Raw genomic sequence first — 27,495 nt, forward strand, 5'->3', positions numbered from 1 at the left:
CACAGGGTAGAAAATGTTTCATTAATAAGCAGAAATGGGATGTTGTGGGAACATCATGGGAGGGAAACCATGAGTTAAAAAAAAAAAAAAAAGCAGCAAACAAACAAATAAACTGAATAGAAACATAAGGAACTAGTCAGAAAAAGCAAAAACAATTTTAATAAAGAAAATGTCTGTCTTTTTAAAATCAAACACATTTAATACTTTTATAATACACTGAAGTTGTATCTTGTTCCTTAAAATATCTTTGCTCCAAATGATTCTGAGGCTCCAATCACGATTATAGAATACATAAAATGAAATATATTAACATGACACAGCCACTTAGTAGTCTATAAAGTACATTATTTATGACTCCACAAGGCACACAGTTTATACAGGTTAATATGGGTTATATGAAGTGTTCTCAGTTTTCAGGTATTTAGCCCTGCTAGCCAGAGTGAACATTCTTTTAACAGCATACTTTGGTGTCCTTTTTTAAAGAATGGACATTGAAAAAGTTAAAAATGTGTTACTTTGTAGGCACTGATGTATGGAAAATACACTTTGTGTTTTTATATATTGTAAGCTGGAAATGTCTTTTGAGTCACATATAGATTTATGCTCGACAAACACTGAACAGTCTGTGAAGAATGGAAAACCTCATGACCAACAATTCTGATGAATACAATTCAAATATATGCTGCAATACTAATTTGCTTGTTAAATTAATTACTCTGAAATCCTTTGGTTGTCAGGTACCAAAATGGTTTTGAAGTTAGAGAATTGCTTTCCCACTTAATTCTTGTGGGTGGCCCAATTCCCCATGATATTCACAGCTGAGAAGTATTTTTTTAATACATTTTATCTCAAGTGATAATCAGGAGCAAATTAAATCTGGTCTTACACCAAAAAAAAAAAAAAAAAATGCAAACCACTCAGTGACTTCAGACTGTAGGTCTGCAAGACGTAGGCTTAACTCCACATCTCGAATGCTGCTTTTGCATGCTATCACCTCTGTAACAGACTGAAATATGTCTATCATTACATCAAGATTGCCCAGTCCAATGACCGTCTAATCTAATCAACGCAGGATGGCCTGGCCTAATGAGTTTCAGATGCAGTGCTTCTAAAGTCAGTCAATAGTAATAATTTAAAGAAACTTCATTCCAACAAATTGAATATAAAAGTCTTTGTATTATATGCAGAAGTTTACAAAAAGCACTTCAAGGATGTCTGGTCAAAACTATTGTCAGAAGATTCCAAAGCCCATACATTTTGTCCCAGTGTAATTATGACAGCTACAATAAAAGCAGTAAAAAGCAAGACAAGCAAATCTTGGTCTTTCTTAAATGATTATAACCTCATTCCCTGGGGGAACAGGTAATGAAAAGATATTACAGGTTGTGCTTGTTTTTAGACAGATGTCATCTGGGACCATATGCTACAGGAGTTTCAGATTTTTTCATTATCATCAGTGTTGATTTTCTTAAATGCGACTGGGCTTGCTTGTTTCAAAGAAGTCTTAGAAACATCTGTGTGCATGGTAGACATGGCTATTGTCTCATAGTCATCATCCCGAGACCGGAAATCACAAAAGTTAAAGAAGAACTGCAAGTCTCTCTGGAAATTTTTGTTCAGAAATCCATAAAATATGGGGTTGACACAAGTGGAAATCATTGCTGTAAGGTGGCACAGCAGGAATAACAGATTGTGGTTGCACGTAGCAATGATCTGATGATTCCAATCAAACACAGTGTTAAAGATGGTAAGGGGTAGCCAGCAGACTGCAAACGCTACTACGATGGACAACAGCATGATGTTGATTCTTTTGGTTTCACTGGACCTGTATTTATTGTCTCTCATCTTGTCCATCATGTTGTTTCTCCTTTTTAAGCGTATATATATCTATAGAGAGGGGGAAAAAAAAAAGTTCAAATAGAACCACAAATTTAATATGGAATTCTGTGGAAAGAAGGTTAAAATGGAAGCGGTAGGGGGAAACATTTTCTTACCTTGAAGTAGCAAATAAATATAAAACAGAGTGGGCCAAAATACTGCAGCATCAAGAGGAGAGTTGTATAAGATAACCTATGGGAGTCCGATGGAAACTTATCAAAGCACACGTATTTGTCCTTGAATGCGTCAAGTGTTACATTCTGGAACGGCTCATCTGTCAATACTTGATAGATGAGGAAAGGTAGAGAAGAAACCACAGCAAGAACCCAAATGACAGCAATACCTACATAAGCATGTCTGTTACTGGGTCTCCACCCTCGCGGGTTGATTATCAGCTGATGGCGCTCCACAGCAATGAGAACCAGAGAGAAAATGGACACGGTGATTGAAACACATTGCACAAAAGGATTCAACTTGCACATTGCCTCACCAAAAACCCAGTGGTCCATTAAGGTGTAGACAAATGTGAAAGGGAGACACATGATGGCAACAAGCAAGTCTGAGAAGGAAAGGTTCACAATCAGGATATTGGTAACATTTCTCATCTCCTTTTGTTTCAAGATGATTATAATTAAGGCCAGGTTTCCAGAGACCCCAAGAATAATTACAGCTCCGTAAGCAAGAGCTAATGTAAATATCATGGCCAAGGGCAGATGACAATCATCGCTTTCAAAAGCCAAAAACTGGGAATTCTCTGAAAAATTACAGAAGATTGAATGATTTTCAACCTGGGAAAATAATGTTGAATTCATTTTGATTGGTTTGGTTGTTATAGATTATGCTAGACAAATGGAAAATATGTTTCTTCAAAGCAGATCAAATGCTCAGCTTTTTCTTAATTCTCCATATTGCAATCCATTTCTCAAAATTATTCTGAATTCTTCATTCCCTTGAACTGAACAATCTGTAAAGAGAAAATGACCAATGGCATTACTAATTTTATTCAGAGCAGTCAGTATAAATTCTGACTCATAGTACTGTTTTAAGTGAAGACATTGAAATAAATAAACAAATGTAATCTGTAAAAACATTTTTAAAATAGCAGAAACAGTGCAAACATTTTTTAAAAAACAATTCTAATGTTTTTAATTGGACTTGCAATTACTACATTTTAATTCAACAAAATGTAGTAGTCTGTAAATTAGTAAGGTGTGTGTAAATCTTACCCCCAAAAGTTTTATAGAAACCAATGTTACAGATTCCTAAACATTATAAAAATATGATTATGGAAAAAAATAATGCACAGATTAACACATAAGCTATGAAATAAAGAAAAACAACAATAAAAATTTCCCTTATTCTTCCTCCTACTATAGAAATGAACTAATTCATTAAGTTGTACTAAAAACTCCACCATATCCTGAACTGCTCTTTAAGGCAGACATTATTTAGCACAAGTATATGCAAAAAGGGATCATCAATACAGTGAAATATCAGAAACCTTTGTCACTACAAAGAGCTGATATCCAAGATATATATAAAGAACTCCTCAAATTCAACACACACAAAACAGATAATCACGTCAAAAAATGGGCCGAAGATATGAACAGACACTTCTCCAAAGAAGACATACAAATGTCTATCAGACACATGAAAAAATGTTCATCATAATTAGCCATCAGGGAGATTCAAATCAAAACCACATTGAGATATCACCTTACACCAGTTAGAATGGCCAAAATTAACAAGACAGTAAATAACATGTGTTGGAGAGGATGTGGAGAAAGGGGAACCCTCTTACACCATTGGTGGGAATGCAAGTTTCCACCCTTTGGAAAACAGTGTGGAGATTCCTTAAGAAATTAAAAATAGAGCTTCCCTATGACCCTGCAATTGCACTACTGGGTATTTACCCCAAAGATACAGATGTAGTGAAAAGAAGGGCCATCTGTACCCCAATGTTCATAGTAGCAATGGCCACAGTTGCTGAACTGCGGAAAGAACCAAGATGCCCTTCAACGGATGAATGGATAAAGATTTGGTCCGGGGCGCCTGGGTGGCTCAGTGGGTTAAAGCCTCTGCCTTCAGCTCAGGTCATGATCCCAGAGTCCTGGGATCGAGCCCCGCATCGGGCTCTCTGCTCCGCTCCGCAGGGAGACAGCTTCCCTTCCTCTCTCTCTCTGCCTACTTGTGATCTCTGTCTGTCAAATAAATAAATTAAAAAAAAAATAAAACTTAAAAAAAAAAGATATGGTCCATATATACAATGGAGTATTATGCCTCCATCAGAAAGGATGAATACCCAACTTCTTTATCAACATGCATGGGACTGGAGGAGATTATGCTGAGTGAAATAAGTCAAGCAGAGAGAGTCAATTATCATATGGTTTCACTTACTTGTGAAGCATAAGCAATAACACAGAGGACACTGGGAGACGGAGCAAAGACATGAGTTGGGGGAAATTGGAGGGGGAGACAAACCATGAGAGACTCTGGACTCTGAGAAACAAACTGAAGGTTTTGGAGGGGAGTGGGTGGGGGGTTGGGTGAGGCTGGTGGTGGGTATTAAGGAGGGCACGTATTGCATGGAGCACTGGGTGTGGTGCATAAACAATGAATGCTGGAACACTGAAAAGAAATAAAATAGATTGGAAAAAAACAAAACAAAACAACAACAACAAAAAAAACCCTTTGTCATATGAAGGACTGTGGAAGGGAGAAAAGATGTTTAATCCAGAAAAGACTAGGAATGGTATAGACGTCTTCTCATATTTGAATGGGTAGCATGTACCCTAGGGAACTGGGCTTAAAATATCATACCTAACTTTACAAGTAAGAAATAGGACCAGGGAAAGTATAACACAGTGTGTATTAAAAATAAAACAAAACAAATTTCACATCATTATGAGGAACAAAAGTTTAATGAAATAAAATCAACTGCCTGCAAAACTCTGGGATGCTCCATACACAAGAGTTTGCAGCTACTGTATGAAAGACTTTTGGGGAGCTCTTACATTGTGTGGGAGATTTAAATGGCTATAATTGAAATTCCTTCTAACTTTAAGGTTCTAGGATTTTATACATCAGCAGTTTTCTAAGGATTTCTAAGGTTTTATACAAGTAAATATCCTCCCTCCCCACTGGACTGTATACTGATACAAGGCAGGGACCTACATGTTTGGGGTAATTTTGATCTTTCACAGCATTCTGTGATACAAAGACTCTTTTCTAACCAACAAGAGAAATTACAGACAGTGGTTTTTAGAGATGAAAAGCTCCTTTTAAAAAAATCTGATTTCCTCTAGTTTGCTAAATAAATATATGAGATTCAGGGTTTTTTATGCTAATTAATAGGCCATTGTGCCTGTGTTAAGAAAGGGAATTGCATTTATTTATTTTTTTATGTGAGAATAAAGAAAATCATATAGATTTACTTCCACTTCAAAGGAGATAAGAAATTTAGTGAACATTGGCCTTTTAAGAGGCACATCTAATGAAATTTTCCTTGAGTGCTTTCGCTTTCTAGAATATGAAGTGTTTTTTATTATAAAAACGCAACTTGGCTTCAGAAAACTGAAGAATAAAAATAAAGGTTTCTGGGCACCTGGGTGGCTCAGTGGGTTAAAGCCTCCGCCTTCGGCTCCGGTCATGATCCCAGCGTCCTGGGATGGAGCCCCACATAGGGCTCTCTGCTCAGCAGGGAGCCTGCTTCCTCCTCTCTTTCTCTCTCTCTCTGCCTGCCTTTCTGCCTACTTGTGATCTCTATCTGTCAAATAAATAAATAAAATCTTTAAAAAAATACATTTAAAAAAATAAATGTTTCTAACATTTAGTGAGAATAGAAGAATTAAGACTAGGAATGATTTCAAGTGTAAACTTTTTGTTTGTTTTTCCTTTCTTTTCTTTTCTTTTTTTTTTTTTTTGTAATTATGTTATGTTAGTTACCATACAGTGTAAACGTTTTTAGAAGTATGGCTCTCCCTTCCTCTGTGCAACAACCAATACATAATGGCTCCTGAACTCAGGCAGCCATCACCCTTTATCTCTCAAGAATGCCAAAGGCATGGGGTATGTGGTTGGCTCAGTCCGTTAAGCATCTGCCTTCAGCTCAGGTCATGACCCCAGGGTTCAGGGATTGAATCCCACATAGGCTCCCAGCTCGCAGAGAGTCTGCTTCTCCCTCTTCCACTCCCCCTGCTTGTGATCTCTCTTTCTGTGTCAAATAAATGCTAAAGGCAGAGAGAATAATCTTCTTCTTAGTGTCTGAGAATGAACCTTGAAGAAGTAAGTAATAATCTAACATTTCTTTACAAATTCCTCACTGAAGAATTCAAGAAAATTTTCCCATCATACCTCATATTCGTGTTGCTGTCAAGTTATTCAACATGACTTATTAGTTAATTGTGAGTTTCTCTTCATTATTTAAAGTAAAACTAGCTTGATTGGAAAGTGCATCCTCTTTATCCCACAACTTCTCATGGCTCCCTGTCACTACACACACCAGAGAAATAAGTATCGTGGAAAAAGACACTATGAGTACATTCCTCAGCCTAACACTTGAAGACCTCTACATTTTGCTTCCCTTTGCCTTTCACTTCCTGCCCCAAGAGCCCCATGGTGAATGCTCTGTTCCAAGTTGGTCATTGTCTTCACAGTACACCAAGTGCCCCCCAGCCTGTTTTAGCTTCTGCATTCATCTCTGTCTCTGCCATTGCTCTTGCTGGGTACTCTATCTCATCACCAATTCAAATGCTACCCATCTTTCAAAGCACCATTTAGTGCCCCTGAATCTTTAACTGGCTCGTCCCAATTACGCTATAATCTTTTTAAGGTAGGTAGTGTATATACCTCATAGCACCTTCCAAATACTAGATTCAGAACAAAAATGTGTTGACTGACATTGTAGCCTCATGGCTAGAATAGTACGTTCTTGTGTGAATTAATCCTAACATCAATAACTGAATTCTGTCATAGTCCTTTTACATGGCTGATGGATACTAATTACAATACTCACTATATTAGGTCAGGTATTTAAGGGGAAATATTCCATTTCCATGTTTATAAAAAAGGAATTGTTTCTGAAAGAAAATTCATTCATCCAGTAAATATTTATTGAACACTTAGTTTGTGTCAGGCATGGTTTTAGTGGAGACAACAGTGACCTTCTCTTTGAGTTTCTAGTCTTGTGGACAAAGAAAGCCAAGAAAAAATAAATTGGCAAAAGGGAAGGTATGGCAGATGGTAAGTGTTACACAGAAAAAGCAACGAAGGGGAACTGGGGTTGTTGGAAGTTACACTTTGTTACTGGGTGGTAAGGAAGGCCTCTGCTTGTCTGAAAAGATGGCATATGAACTAAGACTTGAAAGTGAGGAAGCCATGTAGATATGTCAGGGACTGCATCTCATGTGAAAAGAACAAACATAAAATCCTTAAGGCTGGAGTGTTCCTGGTATGCTAAAGAGCAATGAGAAGTGCAATAAATAAGGGAGTAGAAAGTTAATTAGAAAGGGTAAACTGAAGAGGAATAGATTACATTAAGGACTTATTCCATGGGACAGTTTGACTTTTTCTTGGGAAAGATGAGGAATCACTGGAGAGTTTTTGGTAAAGGCATGAAGTTATATGGCTTGTTTTAAATGTTACTCTATTTGCTGTTTTCAACAGACTTAAGATAGGAAAGAGAAAAAGGAGAGAGATTCATTAAGAGACTAATACAATAATCCAGATTAGAGATAACGGAGGCACGTACTAAAGTGTTTACCGTGGAAAGGAAGAAAAATAGAAATTTTAAACCCACTGACTTATTTTGACAAAACCCAATACATAATACAGTGTGTGGGCTACAAAGACAGTTTCTTATGGTTTTAGGTGAATACTAAAATTCAACTCTGACGCCTTTGAAATTATATTTGATGGACACGCTCTGGTAAGGAACAGTAGTCTTTCTACTAAGTAGATGTTAAGTTAGCTATACAGAAAATGTAAACTATTTTTTTTTTAAGTATTTGCAAAGCTTCCTTTTCTAAGTGCATATATGATAGTCATTCTAGTTTGGTAAAACAGTTCTGCATTGGATAAAATGTGTATTTTCAGCCTACCTTAGTATAACTTCAAGAAAGAATAGTTGTCAGAAAATAGTACTGAGAAGGAATTTATATACATTATCTTTGGAAAGGAAAATAATTTGATAGTTACTATCCCGATATTTAAAATAAGATATGCATCTACAGACACTGCAAAAATTAAAGCCTGTTAAATCTCAATATAGCTGTTATGAGCAATTAGAGACAAAATAGAGATACTACATGCATCAATAGTTAGAAACTTGGTCCCCTTTCAAAGGGAAATTTCCTTCTCCTTTCCATCGAGAATGCTGGCCTTTCACTGCTTGCCTTTCTTAGTGCTGTCACTACCTGAAAATACAAGTTGCTGGTCGTAGTCTGCAGCAGATACATTTTTTCATACCTCAGAACTGTCTGTTCACCTTACTTGTTTTGGAAAAGAAATGCCAGCCTTGTTACACACAGCCTCCCAAAGTTACTGCTAGTTTATCTGTGTGATTACGTAATCCTGTTTCTTCCTCCCCTGGTTCAACGACAGCTGCCTTAAAATGATAAGGGAAGACTCAGAATGCAGTAGTCACCCCCCGAAAAGCACTCATGCTTTAGTCATAGGTGGGCAGCTGGGCTGGATAGCTTTCTGCTCTCTTCTTCACCAGGGAAGCATTCTAGAGTCTTGGGACCACCAGATACTGCTTCTACGTTTCTGTGCAGGTAGAGACAGGCAGGCTCTGCACGCCCCCCTGCCTGCGTGTCAGCTAGTGAGTGAGGCTTTTGCACAGGATCCAGGTGGGCATGACAAATCTGAGCACTCTGGGGTGGGGAGGGGGGTGAGAAGGAAAGAAAAAGTAAAAATAAATGTCAAAACACACTCCCTCTCTGCCTTCCCCTAGGTTTTTCTGTGCTCCCGCAGTTGGCAGAGAAAGAAATGGCATGGTTCAATCAAAATTCCTATTGGCATTCTTACATGCCCACCTTTTTCATATTGTGTAACTAGGTGAATTGCCCCAAATTTTCCTCATCCTTAACCGTCCCGCTCTCCCCACCCCCCACACCTTCACAAACACCCGTTTGCCACCCATGTATCATGGAACATCTCTACCTATGATGATGAGACCGGCAAACAAAAGCATCCAAACCAATCAAAAATTTTTAAAAAGGGGCAGAGTCCAAACACAGTTCTCTGTGACAAACATCAGTTCTTAAAACATTCGCCTCTCCAGTCTGTCTACCTGGAGACCAGCGGAACACTCTTAAACCACCTGTACCTCTCGTCCATACCCGATATCCTCATCTTGCCAGGTTCCGTCATCGCTGTTCTAAAAGCAGCGGAAGAGTTCAATGATTGAAAGAATACGGTTCAGGGTGTACTACCACGGCGCACAGACTGGACGGGTCAGCACCGAGGGAGAGGGGCTCCTTTCCTGGCCAGATACGCGGAACCCACAAGTGTCCGGGGGGGGGGGCCGTGCCTGCGCTCAGGTCCGCGGCCCGCCAGGCAAGCCCGCGCCTTCGCCGGCTCCCTGCGGAACACGAGCGGCGCGAGGGGGACCGAGGAGGACCGCTGGCCAATCCTCCCCCCCCCCATTCACCAGACCATCCCAGCGACCCGTTCCTCGGCTCAAACTCCAGCGCGGCCGCCCGGGCAGCCAGCTCCAGAAAAACGCCAAAGATAAGCGAGGTCAGGGAGAGACGGTCTTAGGAGAACCCCAAGTGGGGAGAACTCGTACCCCGGTGCAGAAGCCTTGGGGGAGCAGGGTGTGCGGATGCCGCCAGCTCCCGGTTCCTAACGTCGGCCCGCATCCACGGGCAGCAGTCCCGGAGCGGTCCGATCCTCTGCAACACCTTGCGACCTGCCTGCACCGAGAGCCCAAGGGAAAGGCCAGCCGCGCCCCACCTCAGTTTCCCAGAGTCAATTTCGGGCACTCGCACGTTTTTTTCTTCCTCTCTCATCCTTCACGCCATCAATGAGAGGTTTCCCAAAAAGTCCCTTAAAACGTGCAAACTTGAAACTTACCCTCCGTTGGATTCGTCTTTTCCGCCCCTTTATGAAAGCGGGAAGAACGGTAACGGAAGGGAGCAGAGAGGGGAGAAAAGATCCGCTGGTATTTCTCCTGCTCAAATCCTAAAGATTGATGAAGATAGGAAGAGACGCCCCCTTAAAGCCGAACTCCACCTCGTCCCCGGACCACGTGACGGCGCCCCGCGAGTAGCGCCCGATGCTCCCCCCGCAGCCACCCCGGCTTGGATGTCCCGCTCTGGGGCGCGTTGCCTAGGAATTCTGGAAAGAAGGGCAATTAAACAGATCCGCACATTGTTCGACACAGACGCACGGAAGAGAGCAAAGTAAGCACTCATCCGCACACTCCTCGACTCCCGGGAAGGCGAGACGATTTGAGGAGGCTTCCAAAGTCGGAGCCGCGGTGTGTCCCTTTGTTTGCGGGTCAGTGCCATCTTGTGGCCGAAGTTATAACCGGCTGAAAAGCGGGAGCGGCCGCCGAACTCTGAATGAAAGGGATTGGTATTTGGGAGAAAAGGAAGCGTGGAAGTCACCGCAACAATGCCACTAATAGGTTTCTCCCTTTCTTTTGTGACGTTTGTATATTTCTCACACCAGTGCCGAGAAGGCTTTTCCCCATTTTAAAAGGGAACAAAGAGAAGACCTTTATTAAAAAAAAAAAAAAAAAAAAAAAAGGTAGCAAATCTCGGAGGAGATAGCCTGACCCTGCAGTCCTTTCTGTCCACTGAGAAAATGCCGTCAGGTTTGTTCTCAGTGCCTAGCTGCATTCTTTAGGGGAGCACGATGAACGGAACATTTCCCTACTGGTCAAAAAGAGTCAATGCCATTTCCTCGGAGCTTAGTCTACTGCTGTACTGAACGTTATGAAGGAAAGAATGGCAGGTACACAAGAGGACCTTGACAGTGGCAAACCCATCATGGTGCCGGGGGATTCTGGATAATTACGGATACACTGATCTTAGATGTTTTGCATAGTTGTGTTCCACTTTGAAAAACCAAAGTTGTGTATTTCACAAACACATGCACACAATAACGGTTTACTGGTGAGGATGAATACAACTTCTTCCAAATCAAGCTGCCAGAAAATAAAAAGTGTTCCTAATAAAGATAAACAAGACTGCCTAGGATATGCACAGAATAACAACTATGATTGCATTCTGTCTTCAAACTAAAACAAAGCAAAATTTCAAGGAAAATGGAATGACCTGAACTTTACACTGTTAAAAAAATGTTTTCTTTCTCTGGCTATTAGGCAAAATAAACACTATTTAAAGTGCAGTATAAGTCATAGCTGGTTTATTTATATAGTGATATAAACATTTCTGGGGTTTTTTTCCACAGGAAATATTTCTAAATTATTTGTCATTAGAAATATTTTTATACACTTGAAAAGGGAAAGAATTAAAATATCATGCTCATATAATAAGTGAACTACAATAATAGATGTGAGCATACATTTTACAAAATCCTACTACTGGTTAAACAGTAAAATGGCATATATATTTTCTTTTTAAGTTCTTTTCTTTCTTCTTCTTTTTTTTAACCAAGGACAAAAATATAAAGCCTAACTTAGGAACTTCAGTTTTTTAAAGAGCAATAACTCTTTAGATTTCTTGTTGCCTTCTGTCTACTCCATTCCCTCAAGTCACATTCTGAGAAGCAAGTTTGCCCCAAGGTTCTGATATCAAATTGACTGTTTTCAGTCTACTGCAAGAATTAAAAATTAAGTTATCTAATTTTCTTTGAGGAATACATTTTTATGTAGCATTTTTACTATGTCAGCAAATATTTTGGAGTTGAATATGTAATCTGGACTCATTAGACACTTTTTTTTCTGTATTTTCCAAGAATGTTAATAAAGGCATGTCTATAATAATGCTTAAACTACTGTGGCTCATGTAGTTTATAACTGAATTGTTATAAATTGTCACCCATAAGGCAAATTTATAAAGCTGCATTTTTGAAATATTAAATATCAAATACCAATCTTTGAAAGATCAGTCTCAAAGACTTTTCTATGTCAAATTTTGTGGTACAAAAAGAAGTTTCAAAATGTTCAAAAACAGCAACAAATTGTATAATTCTCAAGAAATATCATTTATTAAGTACTGTTCCATGGTGTAAAACACAAATAAAATTTTTTAAATTGTAAAATAAAAAAAATTCAACATATATAATAATCAAATACACCATAAGATCCTCTTATAATGTAATCTTATGGAAGGTTTGACATAAAGTAATCTGAGTTTCTCAGAAGACATGTGCTAAAGAGTAATCTGAATTCCTCAAAAGATATACTAAAGAGAATATATGTATGAAATAAAGATAACTTCTTTTTCTACTGTTTAATGAACAGCCAATTGCATACTTTCTTATTTGGGATTCAAGCTAGATAAAACCTCATCTTTGCTAGGGAGAGAGAACTTTTTTCCATTTCATGTATTTCTTTCTGAAATTTCATTGCCATCTGGCCTATAAGCCATGACTAGGAGAATTAAATTAATGACCTGTTCTCATGTGATCTTGGGCAAGTCTTTTTTTCTATCATTTAAACAGAATAGGCTCTACTCATTAAATCTCTATAGACCTTAGTTTTATCATCTAAAACATTGTCTGGCCCTTTAAATAGCATGATTCAATGACTGCATAGATAAAAGTGTATCACTATATTTGCTGATAGAATTTATCCATTGTACCTTCTTTTTTGGTCTCCTGATAAATTTCTGCTGCAACGTTTAAAGATTCTAAAATGCTATTAGGCTCGATACAGGAAAGTTGTCATAAATTATGACTCAGAAAAATCTTGATAGACATTTACACTACATATGAAAACTATAAAGTGGATACCACTGAAGGAAAAATTTCCATTGGGGTAAAACTTAATATGAACCATGTTGGTGAATCAGTTCATATTCTATGCATTAATTAGGTGCTAGTTTTTCCTTCTTTCTGTAAATTACTTATTGTATTTATTAGAATCAGTGGTGTCACAGAATATAGATAGCAACATTATTTTATGGACCACTGAAGAAGAAAGAAAATGCTTCCAATAAATCAATGACACATAACCAATTGTAAATGAATCTCAAAGTTAGAGTACTAAAATATTTTTTTTTAAATCCTCATCTTAGAACCAATGAAATACAGGAGGTAAAGAGTTTTGACTAAATTGCTTAATATAATCAAATGGTCAATACAATCACTTAATTCAATTGTCTTTTAAGAATTAACTCACAGAAAGAAGTAACAATTTAGTTAAAATGTTAGTATACAAGTAGGTAGGCAAGCAATTCAATTACCTCCTTTGTGTAGAGAAACTAAGTAGTATTTATGGATTTGTTCTTGATTTGAAATGAGAATGCACTTCAAGAAAGTTCTCATTTCATTACATAGACTACAAATTCAGAGCATTTGTTTTAAAACTGTCAGAATAAGACTCTAGAGGACTAGGGTCTTAAAATTATTTAGTAAATATACAAACATTCTCCTGCAGATCCCACCTTGTCTGACACCCTTTAGACAGTCAACCAAAGTGTAATGTTATTTTACAAAAGTGTCACATTATGTATTTATTACATGGAATAATGAACAGAGCTTTGTGAATGTTACTATTATTGCTTTTGATGATAATTATTACTATTCCCTTCATATCTCCATACTCAAAGGTATGGAGTGGGAATAGCTGGTGAGAAGGGCAAGTGTGAATGCTGCCTCCAGACCTGCCATCATCTATGACAAATACCTCTGACAGTTCATCCGGCTCCACTTCCACTTCACACCACCCCCACCCCAAAATCTCATCCTTAATATTAGACCCTTTCACAACACAACACAACACAACACAACACAACGCAACACAATCCTACAGGCAGCCAATATCAGTAGATCAGACTTGGCTCCGTAATGTAAATCTATGTCACATCCCTGAGATAGGGCAGTTTTTCCCAAAGGAAAAATTTAAAAAAGACTCCTATGTCCACATAAACATTACAAACTGGACAAAGGTGGTATGAAATGTTCCTAGGTGTCACTTTGCTTAGGTAAGTTTCCCTTCTTCATTCCTTTGTTTAAAGTCTAGATATTGCTTTTCTTTCCCCAGATACATAGAAATCTAGAAAGAGGATAAATATCCAAGGATGGCTGGGGTATAATTGGACTCTTCCGCACCCAGGAAATTGCTTGACTACTACCCTCTACTAGCATAGCATAAAGATAGAAATCACTGAACTGCACAGATTATTCAAAACTGTAGCTGAGAGACACCTGAGTGGTTCAACCCATTGTCTACCTTTGGCTCAGGCCATGATTCCAGGGTCCTGGGAAGGAGTTCTGCATCAGGCTCCCTGTTTGGTGGGGAGTCTGCTTCTCCCTCTCCTTCTGCCACCCCCCCTACTTGTGTTCTCTCCCTCTGACAAATAAATAAAGTCTTAAAACAAAACAAAACAAAACAAAAAAGAACCTTAGGTGAGCCTTAAATATTACCCAGAAATTCTTGGACTTGAGTGACTTCTGATTTCTCTCCTTTTAGAAGATACTTCGAATTGTCCCCCTTCTCTCCCAGTCTCCTATCTCATACCCTCAGTTTAAATAGACTCCTCCTTCCTTCTAAGTAAAAACCATAGAGCACTTACTCCCTCATTTCTACATCCCTCATTTCAGCAGTGACTCCTCTGTCCCAGCTGTTTCAACCCCCAGGCTTTGAGTCAGCCTAGGTCAGAGTTTTCCCAGCTGACACCCCAAACACCATGTGACAGAGACAAGCCACCACCAATGTGCTCTCCCACTCAATCCATGAACATAAAATTCATGACTGAGTTTTTGTTTTATTCCACTAAATTTGGGAGGTTTGTTACAAAATAATATAACTATAATACCAGTTTATTTAACAATTCAGTTTTCTTGGTGAAACAATAAAATGAAAATACAAATAAAATTGCTCTTTCTTGCATTGTAACTCCCTCACCCATGTCATAGTATCTGTAGCTGCCTTCTCTTTCCTGGTAACTTCTCCAAAAACAAACATTTACTATTCCCATATTTGCTCCTCAAATATGGCCCACCTGAAACCATCTCTGCCATGACACCAATGATCAAAGCCAGTGGAAACAATTCAGACATTATTATATTTATTCTTTATGTTGAGTTTGACTCTCTTGACCATCCTGTGCTCTTGGAATTTTCTTTTCCTTTGACTTCATGAACTCCACATTTTAGGCTTTCCTTGTTCCTTATTAGATGTTCCTCAGTTTTCTCTCCTAGGTTCTGCTGTCTCCCTCTACTTCTTAGGTGTTTCCCTCCTTAGGATCCTGCTATATAAACAGGACGGAAATAGCACCTGTGTATTAGCCTAAAATGGCCCCCATATTGTTTCCTTCTTTGCACAGCAGGCTGGGACTAATAGCCCAAAGCCAGACAGCACCAAACTCAAATTTCCACACATCTAATTGCTTTAAATGTAAGCTAAACAAATATGATTTAACCAGTTACAGCCCATCTACTTTTCATACCCTGAGAAACTGCACCCATCATCTGTTAACCAGAGATAAGACAAATCCTGTTGCCATAAAAGACAGCAAATTATTGATGAGCTTTGGCGCTCTCTGAACCAAGTCTCCCCACTTTGCTACTGAGTGATATTACCCAGGCAAGTGAATTCACTCTCTATTTTCCCCTTCTCCCCCAGAACCCCCTATCCTATCTCCCTTCTGGATGGTAGCCCCATGCTGTTGTCTTTGGAAGATCTCTTGTCTGGAGAAACTTCCCCTGTCATGCAACCGTGTCCAAGACCACCCCCCAAAAGCTTGTGTGTTACTGCCTTTTGTGGTCCTATCTTTTCCCTGATTGACCTGAAATCCCCAAATTTACGAGAGACCTCATTCTTAATCTTCTCTCTCTCTTTTTTTTAACCTTAATGCATAATCATACCCTCTGTCACCAATTACCTGTCTGTAGGCTCACAATTCTACACATCTCCATCTAAAGGACAGATACCTTTCAGGTTTCCTTGGCAAATGTGCTTTCCAGTGGACAGGAATCTCAGTCTTGTCATCATCTCCATCCTTCAAACCAGAATCTAAGAACTGTGCCGTGTTTCTCTCACACTCTTAAATTCAACTGCTCACACATTCCCATTGATTTTATCTCTTAAACATCTCTCCAATGTGTTCCTTCACACCATCAAGCTCTACTTATTTCTTTGCTAAAGGGTCTTTCTGCCTCAGTGGTTTTCACAATGGTCCAGTTACATCCCTCCTCAGTTTAAACAGTCTAATTGCTCTCCAGACCCGTCAAGTGCAATGTCCTTTTAACCAATATTTTCAGTATCACCCTCCACCACTTCCCACACACATAGTCCCATCACACTATTTGCACTTCTCTGACTGTTAACTTCCTCTCTCACCTTCATGCTATTTCTCCACCTCTTACTTGTCCATCCCTGCCATCTGGGGATTTAACTCTCACCAGTTCCTCAAACCTCAATTCAAGTAGCTTCTAGACTACAAAGCCCTATTTTATTTCTCTCCATATCCCCAAATACCCCCATAGGCTGAATGTGCCTTATTCATATGCCTGCAGTACTCTAAGTTTATTTCTAACATAGGATTTAGTACATCAGATGTAATGAATTGTTTATTTGCACAGACCCACGCTGTGATCTCTGAAAGACAGTGACTACTTTTTCACCTCTTTAAACTTACAGCCTAGAATTCTGTCTGGTAAATCACAAGATACTAAAAAAGGTTCTGTTGAAGGATTGAAGAACAAAGAATAATGTAGGATAATGTAAATTATGAACATCACAAATCAAGCCCTTTTGTTCATCTGAAACATTTAAAACTACCTTGGGCATTTTATTTATGATGAATTACTGCTCTTTTATACACACACATTATATATTATATAGCGTATATATAATGTAAATGTAAATTCTACATATATTTTATACATATATATGCTTACTATATACTTCTCTTGACAATTCTTCTCATTTTAAAAATTTCCTTTATGTGTTAATTCTGCTTTTCTTATTAAGTATAAACTTGAAAAATGAATCCTACTGCCTTTAAAAATGCGGGAGTACCTGGGTGGCTCAGTTGGTTAGGCGACTGCCTTCACCTCAGGTCATGGGTTCTGGGATCAAGCCCTGCATCTGGCTCTCTGCTCAGGGGGAACCTGCTTCTCCCTCTCTCTCTCCCTCTGTGATCTCTCTCGCTTTCACTCTCTCTCAAATAAATAAATAAAAATCTTTAAAAAATGCACATAATGTCCAGCAGAAAAGTGTCTTATGAGTTTTTCTACCTGCTGAATAATATTCTTTTAGAAGTGGAATTACCCATTAACAGGATAAGAGTAAGAATATGGGAACAGACACCTTGTGGAAGAGCATATCATTTAACAACATCAACTTTTTATTCTGGGCTTATGATTTGAACTGTTCTCTAAACATTCTTTTTAAAAACTATTCAAAACAAACCAGCATACCCAAAACAAATAAACTATTTCTCTTTCATTTCCACTTAAATATAGTGAGGTTATATTTAGACTTATAAGTAGATTTAAAATACTAACCATGAAAACTTAGCTAAGAAATGAAAATTTATTTTTTAAAAAGCAATATTGGGGGGATACTTTTCAACATCATCACTTTTTGTTTGGATTTACAACAGGGAAGAATATATGGTCTATATATGGATTTATATGATAGAAATATTTGATAGAAATATTATGCCTCTGAAGGAATCTATGTTCTCTTCTTTTATATATTTTGCGCTGAATTTTTAAAATAATATAATTAGATAAAGAATCATTTGTTGATATGTAAGACATCCACAATTTTTTAAAAGAAGAGTCAAATATCATTATGTTGTTAATATAGCTGCAGGGAAGAGAATGTGCCAGTAATAATGGAAAGCTATCAACAGTATTTCTTTTTTTTTCGAATATGGACAGCAACCATTTCTATGATCATCAAATTTTTCTAAAGATCCAAAAAGTTTCCCTTTCTACACATATATCTATAATGCATGCTTGTTAATGGCATGAAGTCATATGTAGTCAGAGCTTAAAGGACTTTACATATCTACTAGTTAGAATATTTTATTTTACAAAGGAAGTGAAAATTACAAAGGTCAAAGTGTTTTGTCTAAATTAATTTGTCCATTAAATTGGAGTAAAACCTGGATGAAATCCAGGTGTTCTGACAAGTGTCCATTATACAAATACATCTGTGATATGTGATCGTGTGTATATGCATACATATACACACACACGTATATGTGTCATATATTTTTTAACATGGAAAATTTATTTTTTTTTAAAGATTTTATTTATTTATTTGTCAGAGAGAGAGAGAGCGCGAGAGCGAGCACAGGCAGACAGAGTGGCAGGCAGAGTCAGAGGGAGGAGCAGGCTCCCCACTGAGCAAGGAGCCCGATGCGGGACTCGATCCCAGGATGCTGGGATCATGACCTGAGCCAAAGGCAGCTGCTTAACCAACTGAGCCACCCAGGCATCCCTGGAAAATTTATTTTTTAAAAAAAGAACTGTACATTCTGTCTGGAAATCAGTCACTGCTTTATATTTAATGATTTAATTGTTAGGGAATCAAAAAGAAAGATATAGTATTGCTTAAGTAGCAAAATGCTTATCAAAATGCTTATCATTATGTTTATCCTGCCCCCTTAGCACCTCAAAATTATCATTGAGTTTTCTGGGAAAATGTCTCTATGCACCCAAAACTTTAGGTTAACTTTTTTTTAAATTGCTTTTGTTCCTTAAAAAACTGCGTGTATTTCACAATTATGTTAGTTCCTTGTTTTGAGTCCTAAATATTGATCATATGACAAACTATTACAATTCCAAAGAAATCAAAGCAGTGATGCACATCATAAAAATATTTTCATAACATGTGGAAATGGCCCTTTGCATGTCTTTTAAGAATTAAGGATTAAACTTACCATGATAGAAACAGTGGATAAAGAAATGTTTACTCTTAATGAATAACTAAAGTCTTCACAGGAAAAAAATGCATCGAATAAAATAACACTATTTTTCAACTTTTTTTAATCACCACTATTCTGATAACTAATATACCAAGATCACATATTGTCTGAGATTATGTCAGTGCATTTTAGTAACTGTTCTTTGCAAATGGTAGCTGTTATTAAAATGCAGCAATAATTTTGACAAAAATCATAGACAGGTTCCTCAGAGAAATGTTACCCCAGGCATTGTTTGGAGAGTGTTTTATTATTCAATAATTTGTCATAAGAGCCCCAAGAGGTTTTAACTTTCACCTTCATAGAAATGCTTTCTTTCAAAACTGATGAAGAACCAAGAAAACTGGAAAATAGCCAGTTTAATTTTGTAGCACACATAAAATCCAGCTTAATTTCCCAAATGAGCATTTTATAAGTAGTGAGTAGGAAAAAATACATAGAGCAGAGGTGGACATTACTACTTGTGTTCCCAGAGGTAGTACTCTACCTGCTTGAATTTACTCCATAAAATAAGAAAATTGCTTATTATCTTCTACAAAGAGTGATGATGATGAGTCTTGAATCCCTCCTGGGAAATTTGAAGATAAAAGCACACAGATCTCCATAACTTCTTATGTAGCATATTGTTGGAATTTTCAAGTTGACCAAATCTTCAAAAGAAGGATTTTTTAAAATAATTTGTTTACTCCACATATATTGAATGTGTATTTAAAGAAGGCTTTTTGAGGCTTGCATGCTTGTATGTGCAGTGGAAGAAAAAGGTGGGTTAATTGGAATCTTCATCTCAATGACATGTTGGCCTTTTATTTTTAATACTCAATAATAACAACAGCTACTTAAATTTAAGGGTCGACATCATCAAAAGAAATAACAAATTTATGGAAAAGAAAAAAAATCCATCTTGTATTTTTAACATACAAAAGCTTGAAGCATAGGTTAGTATTTTGGAAGATAGTCACAAAGGGGTTTATTTGGAAGTTGTTTTAACAACAAAGCATATTTGAAGTAAGTATGTATTATAACCACGCAAGGGATGGAAGAATAGAAATTTATGTGACAATGTGTATTGGATTGACCATGTTGATGTTGGAGTTAAGAAAGTCTAAGAACCAAACTTTGTTTTCTTACCAGTCATCCCTTTTTCACATATAATCCCTTAGCTTACCAACTACAGGATCCAGTGGGCCTGCTCAGACTGCCTATTCTGTCCAGCATTTGGGGGAGAATGTACTAGTTTACCAGAAATAAGACAGAAAATAATGAAATAGGTACTGGATTTACTTGAGGTATTTAAGAGCTCTTGGATGACTCTCTTGCCAATACAATGACGTCTATATAGTTTCCTCGAATACTGAATATTAAAATACAGGAGAGAAGAGGCACAATAATTTTTGTCCACTTCTGGGGAACAGGTAGGGTTTGCTGCCCGCAGAAACTAGATTTACAAGTTGCATTGCTATCAAGGGATATAGTCCTCCCCGGTTTGGAGTACCAGTCCCATGGGATTACACTCATCACCAAACCCTTGATCCTATGATTGTCACATGATCATTTTTCAGTTTTGTTATATACAAGAAATACAATCTTTCACCTGCAAGGCCATGTTCAAGAACATATGGATCTCTTTCCAATCTCTCCAGTGACTCTCTCTCTCTCTGCACTCCCTGCCTCCTACACACACACACACACACACACACACACACACACACATATACAGATACACGGAGAGCACAGAGAAGCCTAAAATACCTGCCAACGAATGACTAACAAAAATAAGGCAAATCTGCAATACAGATTTGGAAACAATGGGGACGGAAATCATGTTGAGGAGAAACAGAGGACCAAATTTTGTAGTGTGTTTTGGTTGCTGTTTTAAAAACAACAACAACAACAACAACAACAACAACAAAAAACAAACAAACAAAAAAAAAACTATGACAACTCTTTTTACCTCTCCCCCACCCCAACCCGGCTCTGTCCGTCTTCTGTTACCCAACAGTCCTGAGAAACGTGGATTCCGTTTCAACCTCAATCCCCAGTTCCAGGCCGCTTGCCCACGCCCACAACTACTTCTCCTTAGGAATGGGAATAAACCCTTTTTCCTATTCTGACCCCTTTGTGTCTCCTGCCCCTTCAGATCAGCCTTCCTGCCTAGACTTCTCCCCTCTTCATTCTAAAAAGGCGCAAAAAGAGCAGCATTCTGTTTTGGTTTTGGTTTTTATTTTTTTCGAACAAAGAGAAAACCTGGGCCTTGAAGCTTTTTCTCATGGAGCCTAAGCTCTTAGAGGTACCCCAGCGCTCATTCCCACATCAGCTCAAGACTCCTCCGAGTTCACTTCACCAGGCTGGGGACAGAACCGGCAAAAATCTTCCTGCTCGGCAAGTTAACTTGGCCTCGGCCAAGAACCAGAGGCCAGAGTGACAGGGTGCCATCTCGAGGGCCTGCAGCTTCTCCCTGGGGCCCTAGACAGCAAGGTAGGGGCTGGGATGCCCCGAACCCGGGCTTGGGGAGAGGCTGTGGCGGAGCAGGCGCCCTAGAGCAGGGTCTCCGGGGTCCCGGGAACAGTCACGTGTTCCCGAGGCGCCTCTAAAACCCCCGCTGCTCCCCGCTCCTTCCTCCCTACCCCCACCACATCCCCACCGCCACCTCCAGGTGCTCCCCCTGCAGTCGCCGCCGCCCGGGCGCAGAAGCGACCGCGTTCCCGGGAGCTGAGGCACCAGCACCCGCCCGGGCGCCCCGAGGTACCGGGTTCAGCCTCTCCCCACCGCTCCCTTCGGCGCGGGGGTGGGCCCGCAGGGAGGGGCTGAGGCCGTTCCTGGCTCGGGCAGGAATCGGTGCGGGGCCGGGGAGCCGCACCCGTCCCGGGTCCCGGGTGTAGTCCGGGCTCCCGAGAGGGCTAGCGGGGAAGCCAAAGGCAGAGCGACTGGAAAAGTGGGGGTTTGCGGTGGAGGAACAGGCAATTGTTAGGCGTCAAGGGAAAGGGGGAAGGGACAAAGCGGAATTCTTTGGTTCGGGGCAACTACTCACCCGGGGTGGGGCAGGCGCTGGCCGAATCCAGGAGGAGTGTCCGGAATCCGCGCTGGGGCTGGATCAGGAGCTAGCGGGAGGGGGTTCTGCGGGGACCTAGCGCTTCCCTTGGGGGCGAGCCGCGAGTGCAGCCCGGCAGAATCTGAGGCAGGGGGACCGCAGCCTACAGGGTGTTCAGCTAGTGCACAGCCGTAGCCGGGTTCTGGCGCGGTCCTGGGGCGCAGTCCACCGGGCGCCCCTCGGTCAGTGCACCTGCCGCGCAGTCCCGCAGCTGGCCGCAGACCTGGAGGCAGCTGCGCGCCTGGGTTTGCGTTCCTGTTTGCAAGGTGGCCTCATAGGACAAATGCGAGCAATACCATACATGTACACACCTTGAATTCCAGAAACAAGGAATTTTTTATCCCCAAGTTCACAGACCTTTAGTTTATCTTTTAAAGGAACTTAACCATCGTGTTGGATCAAAGTCGAAAGACTTTGCCAGACACCATGGAATAGCTTGAGGCTCTCAGCAGAATTTTGAGCCGGAATGCAATTTTACATTTCAGATTTCTCAAGGGAAAAGAAACTCTGCTGTTAGAATTAGGAGAGCGTGGTGCGAGCCTGCGTGTTTGTCAGCTGAGCAAAGCTGTATTTATCTTTCCAACTCAAATTTTGCCAGATTCTAGCTTTAAAAATAAAATCATGGGAATATCTGAGAATATGGAATCTCGCCATTGTTCCAGGATCGTAGCAAAATAGCCAAGAGCTGATATTTTATCATTGCTAGAAGGGGAAAAAAACATATATTTTATTCTTTTGTGTGTGACTGTCATCCTTTGTGAAAAGATGTGCCTTATCATAAGACAGAGATTATCCTAACAAAGGAAATTTATTTAAATCTATTAGCTGTCTTTCAGTATCCTTTGAGTTCCCAACAGTTCCTCCTATTTTTTTTAAGAACTATCTACTTAACATACCTACAATCTATTCGGAAGATTTCTTTCGTCTTGGTGTCAGCTATAGATCAATTTTTGCATGAAAATTATGATATCAGAAAAGTACATAAGCCTACAAAGACATTGCTTTCTAAAAGTCACCACAGTTTGACAAAGAACTTTTCACTTTTTACTCTGAGGATTAAAGTTTGATGTTGCAGCCTGGGAATTCTGATGGTGGGAGCTAAAACTAGATACAAAAGAAAATGTCTAAGCAAACACAACAAAGGTTTCACACAGTCAATATTGAATTTCTTCTAAAATAATATTTCATTTCTAAAACTTTCTGGTTACATTTCATAGTTTCTCTAGCACTCTGAGATTAGAAAAGCACACATATTGCATTACTCTTATGTACAAAGTATTTATGTTTTATAAAATTGTACACTGTTCATTATAACACTTGCTGAAAAGCAGATAATTATTAAACAGATCTACATTTCCATTATAGGTTTGCTTATGGTTCTTTTCAGAGAAGTGAAGGAGTAAATTTAAGAAAAAAAATCCTTTGTGTGTTTTTTTTTCTTTCATTTTCTCTACCTTTGATTTTCAATTAAAAAAAAACAACAACAAGACAAATCTTATTAGACGAATAATTCCTACTGTTTGAAATATCCCCTGGCTATTGTCAGGGAGGAAGAAATTTTTCTTTGTCCAAAGTTCTTCTAGTTGGACTAAGAACTAAATTTCCATGAGACAGATTGACAGAAGAAAATCAAATTTAGTTTCCTGCCTACAGGGAATCTGCACAGGCATGGAAATTCCAAAGAAAGGCAAAATGAGGTATAGATGTCATCCTGAACTAAGGAGAGGGGTAAGGGAGAAGAGCCATTGGCAGGAAGGTGAGAAGAGATGTTTGGAAAATGAAGGTTGCCCTGTTGTGCACATATGTTTCTTAGGCAAAAAGGAATCTCTATAAATAGCTCTTTTCCCGGTACAGGTCCTCTATCTAAATTTTTTTAGGCAGTTGGTGAGGAGGTCAGAGTTTCTACCTGAGTCTTTTGGGTCTTGATTATTTTCAGCTCAAAATAATCTACCTGCCATTGTGTGGCCCATCTTGGGTATCCTGCCTTTGGCCTCCATACAACAAGATGGCAAGTTAAAGAAACAGCTTAGCATTCCCTTCCTTCCCCCTGGCCCCATTTGCAGTACCTCCAGTTGTAAGAAGTCACTGGAGCAAAGATTCACAAAATGCTCATTTAGTGTAGAGCATGTTATTAGGAGTGTGTATGGTTGTGTGGAGGTGGGATGGATTGGCCTGGGACTACGGGGAAAGCAGCACAAGGTTGACTGCAATCACACCAAAATAAAATGAATAAAAGAATGTTAGATGAGTGAATGAGCATTAGGAGAGGGAAAAACATAAGAAAAAACTTATTATGGGGTATGATATTATTATTACTTCTACATTTAACTTCAAGATATAAATTTTCCTCAGATGATATGAATTTATTCAATCTTTCTAAAGCTGAAAGTTGTTTTCAATTTTTAAATTAAAAAATAAACAGGTAAATTTTGTTTTTAAAAATACTAGCTGGTCAAAAAATAAATAAATAAATAAATAAATAAATAAAAATACTAGCTGGTCAGTGGCTATCCTAACTATGATAATCTGGCACATCTCAAAGGACTAAGAATTGATCAAGGAATGACTTTGTCATTGACTATTGTGCACACATAGTCAATAGTACAGCTTGATAAACACTTAGTAAGTGCCTGTACTATAGACTAACTCCTGGGATAGTGTTTCTACATTTGAGAAGCTACACTTGAGAAGCTTCATTGGAATATACATAAACTAGATAATATTTAGGGTACTAGACATTTGTTTGAATTTTTCATTTTTCCATAAATATATATTTAGCACCTGCAATGATGGAGTTACTGGGTCATGTATTGTGGTAGATACCACAATGAGTAAAGGGTAGTTTTCTGCTTTTCCATTGCTTATTAATAGATAATATAGGCTGCTATGTTTTTTAATTGCATTGCAAAGCAAATTGTCACATATAGCACCAGAGAGCTGTAAACAGAGCAATGTGGGGGTCTCAAAGAGGAGACTCGCAGCCAATTGAGTAGATCAAGGAATACTTCAGGACAGGTGACTTCTAAGTTTGACCTTGCTTGAAGTTGGAAACAAATGAATGTTTAAGGTAAGAGTATATGACCACACCATAATAATGAGCTATTGTAAATTAGATATCTTGAAGTTTTTATATACATTTGCCTTTTCTTTCCCTTTCATTATATCTACGTAAATCTAAAAGACATGATCTGCTATTTAAACACAAGGTAATACACCATAGAAATGACGATAGACTTAGACTTACTGTAATTGTTATTGGCTGATATTTGCCCTGAACTTGGAAACAATTAAAGACCTCAGGAAACTTTGTTTAGGAGATTAATAAGGTATGGGAACAAATTTTAAAATTTCATTTCCCTCTCAGTGGATTAATGCATAGTAGTCATGTAATTTTTTTAAAGTTGGTAACTAATGTCTTTTTATTCCAAGCAGAGCTATAATATGGATTTAGAACTCCAGGAGTTTTATAACAAGACCCCTGCCACTGAGAACAATACTGCTGCCACTCGGAATTCTGATTTCCCCATCTGGGATGACTATAAAAGCAGTGTGGATGACTTGCAGTATTTTCTGATTGGACTTTATACGTTTGTAAGTCTTCTTGGTTTTATGGGCAATCTACTTATTTTAATGGCTCTCATGAGAAAGCGTAATCAGAAGACGACGGTCAACTTCCTCATAGGAAATTTGGCCTTCTCTGATATTTTGGTTGTGCTGTTTTGCTCCCCTTTTACACTGACCTCTGTCCTGCTGGATCAGTGGATGTTTGGCAAAGTCATGTGTCATATTATGCCTTTTCTTCAATGCGTGTCCGTTCTGGTCTCAACTTTAATTCTGATATCAATTGCCATTGTCAGGTATCACATGATAAAACACCCTATATCTAACAATTTAACAGCAAATCATGGCTACTTCCTGATTGCTACCGTCTGGACACTAGGTTTTGCAATCTGTTCTCCCCTTCCAGTGTTTCACAGTCTGGTGGAACTTCAGGAAACGTTTGGTTCAGCACTGCTGAGCAGCAGATATTTATGTGTTGAGTCGTGGCCATCTGATTCATACAGAATTGCTTTTACTATCTCTTTATTGCTAGTGCAGTATATTCTTCCCTTGGTGTGTCTCACTGTAAGTCACACCAGTGTCTGCAGGAGTATAAGCTGTGGGTTGTCCAACAAAGAAAACAAACTAGAAGAAAATGAGATGATCAACTTAACTCTTCATCCATTCAAGAAGAGTGGGCCTCAGGTGAAAATTGCTAGCAACCATAAATGGAGCTATTCATTCATCAGAAAACACAGAAGAAGATACAGCAAGAAGACAGCCTGTGTGTTACCTGCTCCAGCAAGACCTCCTCAAGAGAACCACTCAAGAATGCTTCCAGAAAACTTTGGTTCCGTAAAAAATCAGCCCTCTTCATCCAGTAAGTTCATACCAAGGGTCCCCACCTGCTTTGAGATGAAACCTGAAGAAAACTCAGATGTTCATGAAATGAGAGTAAACCGTTCTATCATGAGAATCAAAAAGAGATCTCGAAGTGTTTTCTATAGACTGACCATACTGATACTAGTGTTTGCTGTTAGCTGGATGCCCCTACACCTTTTCCATGTGGTAACTGATTTTAATGATAACCTTATTTCAAACAGGCATTTCAAGTTGGTGTATTGCATTTGTCATTTGTTAGGCATGATGTCCTGTTGCCTTAATCCTATTCTGTATGGCTTTCTTAATAATGGGATCAAAGCTGATTTGATTTCCCTGATACAATGTCTTCATATGTCATAATTCTGAATGTTTACCGAGGAAAGAATAAATGTTGAGACCATCTAAATCATATTCACAATAACTCTGTATGTAAATTAAATAAATTTTAGTAACATGAAATTGAATTTATGTAACAGAGTTCTGAATTTGAATGTCAGTTCATAATATGTGGAAAATAACTTTAATGTGTTATATATAATATGATGAATTCATTTAGTTGTATAAAGTTGGTGTCAATGCAATCTATAATTTCACTTTAAGAAGTAGTTGTATTAACGTTTATTTCATCTTGTCTTGTAAACAAATGAATTGTAACTTTTGTTTAAAATAAAAGTTGTATCTAACCTACTCTGTATTTTTGGTTCAAAATTATAGTAAACAAAAATATTTTTCCTGAGACTCATTTAATGTTAGATATGAGGAATATATATTATCTATTTATCTTCATTTCTGCTTCATAGAATTCTTAATATTTAGTCTGTGAAAATACAGAAAACATTTAGTATGCTCAGCAAATCATAACAAATGATAGCTGTACACCCAAGTCATGATTGTAACTGTAAGCAATGGGTACAGATTTGGCAGGAAAACACTAATTTCCTATTATCGATAATTGGTCAGATTGTTCATTTGCCCCCACTCTCTAGTAACACACAATTAATTTAACAAATAAAAGTAGATTTTAAATCT

The 27,495-nt window shown here is 38.6% G+C and overlaps 2 protein-coding genes across 5 annotated transcripts; one reads left to right on the plus strand and one right to left on the minus strand.

Annotated features, from left to right (window-relative positions):
- Positions 1–133: 133 nt before the first annotated feature.
- NPY1R (neuropeptide Y receptor Y1) lies at positions 134–22,024 on the minus strand. 4 transcript variants are annotated; one of them, XM_032863535.1, is made up of 4 exons: positions 9,955–10,164; positions 8,540–8,750; positions 1,995–2,842; positions 134–1,887 (listed from the first exon to the last, which is right to left on the minus strand). In XM_032863535.1, exons 3-4 carry the CDS (start codon positions 2,688–2,690, stop codon positions 1,435–1,437), a joined length of 1,149 nt encoding a protein of 382 aa, XP_032719426.1. In that variant the 5' UTR covers positions 2,691–2,842; positions 8,540–8,750; positions 9,955–10,164; the 3' UTR covers positions 134–1,434. The 4 variants fall into 4 exon arrangements, with proteins under 4 accessions (XP_032719426.1, XP_032719454.1, XP_032719435.1 ...); XM_032863563.1 differs by lacking the exons at positions 8,540–8,750; positions 9,955–10,164 and adding an exon at positions 21,985–22,024; XM_032863544.1 differs by lacking the exon at positions 8,540–8,750.
- On the plus strand, positions 21,077–27,178 carry NPY5R (neuropeptide Y receptor Y5). Its single transcript, XM_032863521.1, has 2 exons — positions 21,077–21,698; positions 25,477–27,178. The coding sequence occupies exon 2, from the start codon at positions 25,486–25,488 to the stop codon at positions 26,824–26,826; it is 1,341 nt and encodes a 446-aa protein (XP_032719412.1). The 5' UTR covers positions 21,077–21,698; positions 25,477–25,485; the 3' UTR covers positions 26,827–27,178.
- The last annotated feature ends 317 nt before the right edge of the window (positions 27,179–27,495 follow it).

The sequence above is a fragment of the Lontra canadensis genome, unplaced genomic scaffold (genome assembly GCF_010015895.1).
Source record: "Lontra canadensis isolate GAN:19392208 unplaced genomic scaffold, GSC_riverotter_1.0 scaffold1, whole genome shotgun sequence".
NCBI lineage: Eukaryota > Metazoa > Chordata > Mammalia > Carnivora > Mustelidae > Lontra > Lontra canadensis.

Bases quoted from the DNA above. Each gene is read 5' to 3' on its own strand.
- NPY1R (XM_032863563.1), bottom strand. From the start codon at position 2,690: ATGAATTCAACATTATTTTCCCAGGTTGAAAATCATTCAATCTTCTGT. The intron at 1,888-1,994 runs GTAAGAAAATGT...CCCTCTCTATAG, and splicing joins TATTTATTTGCTACTTCAAG to ATATATATACGCTTAAAAAG.
- NPY5R (XM_032863521.1), top strand. From the start codon at position 25,486: ATGGATTTAGAACTCCAGGAGTTTTATAACAAGACCCCTGCCACTGAG.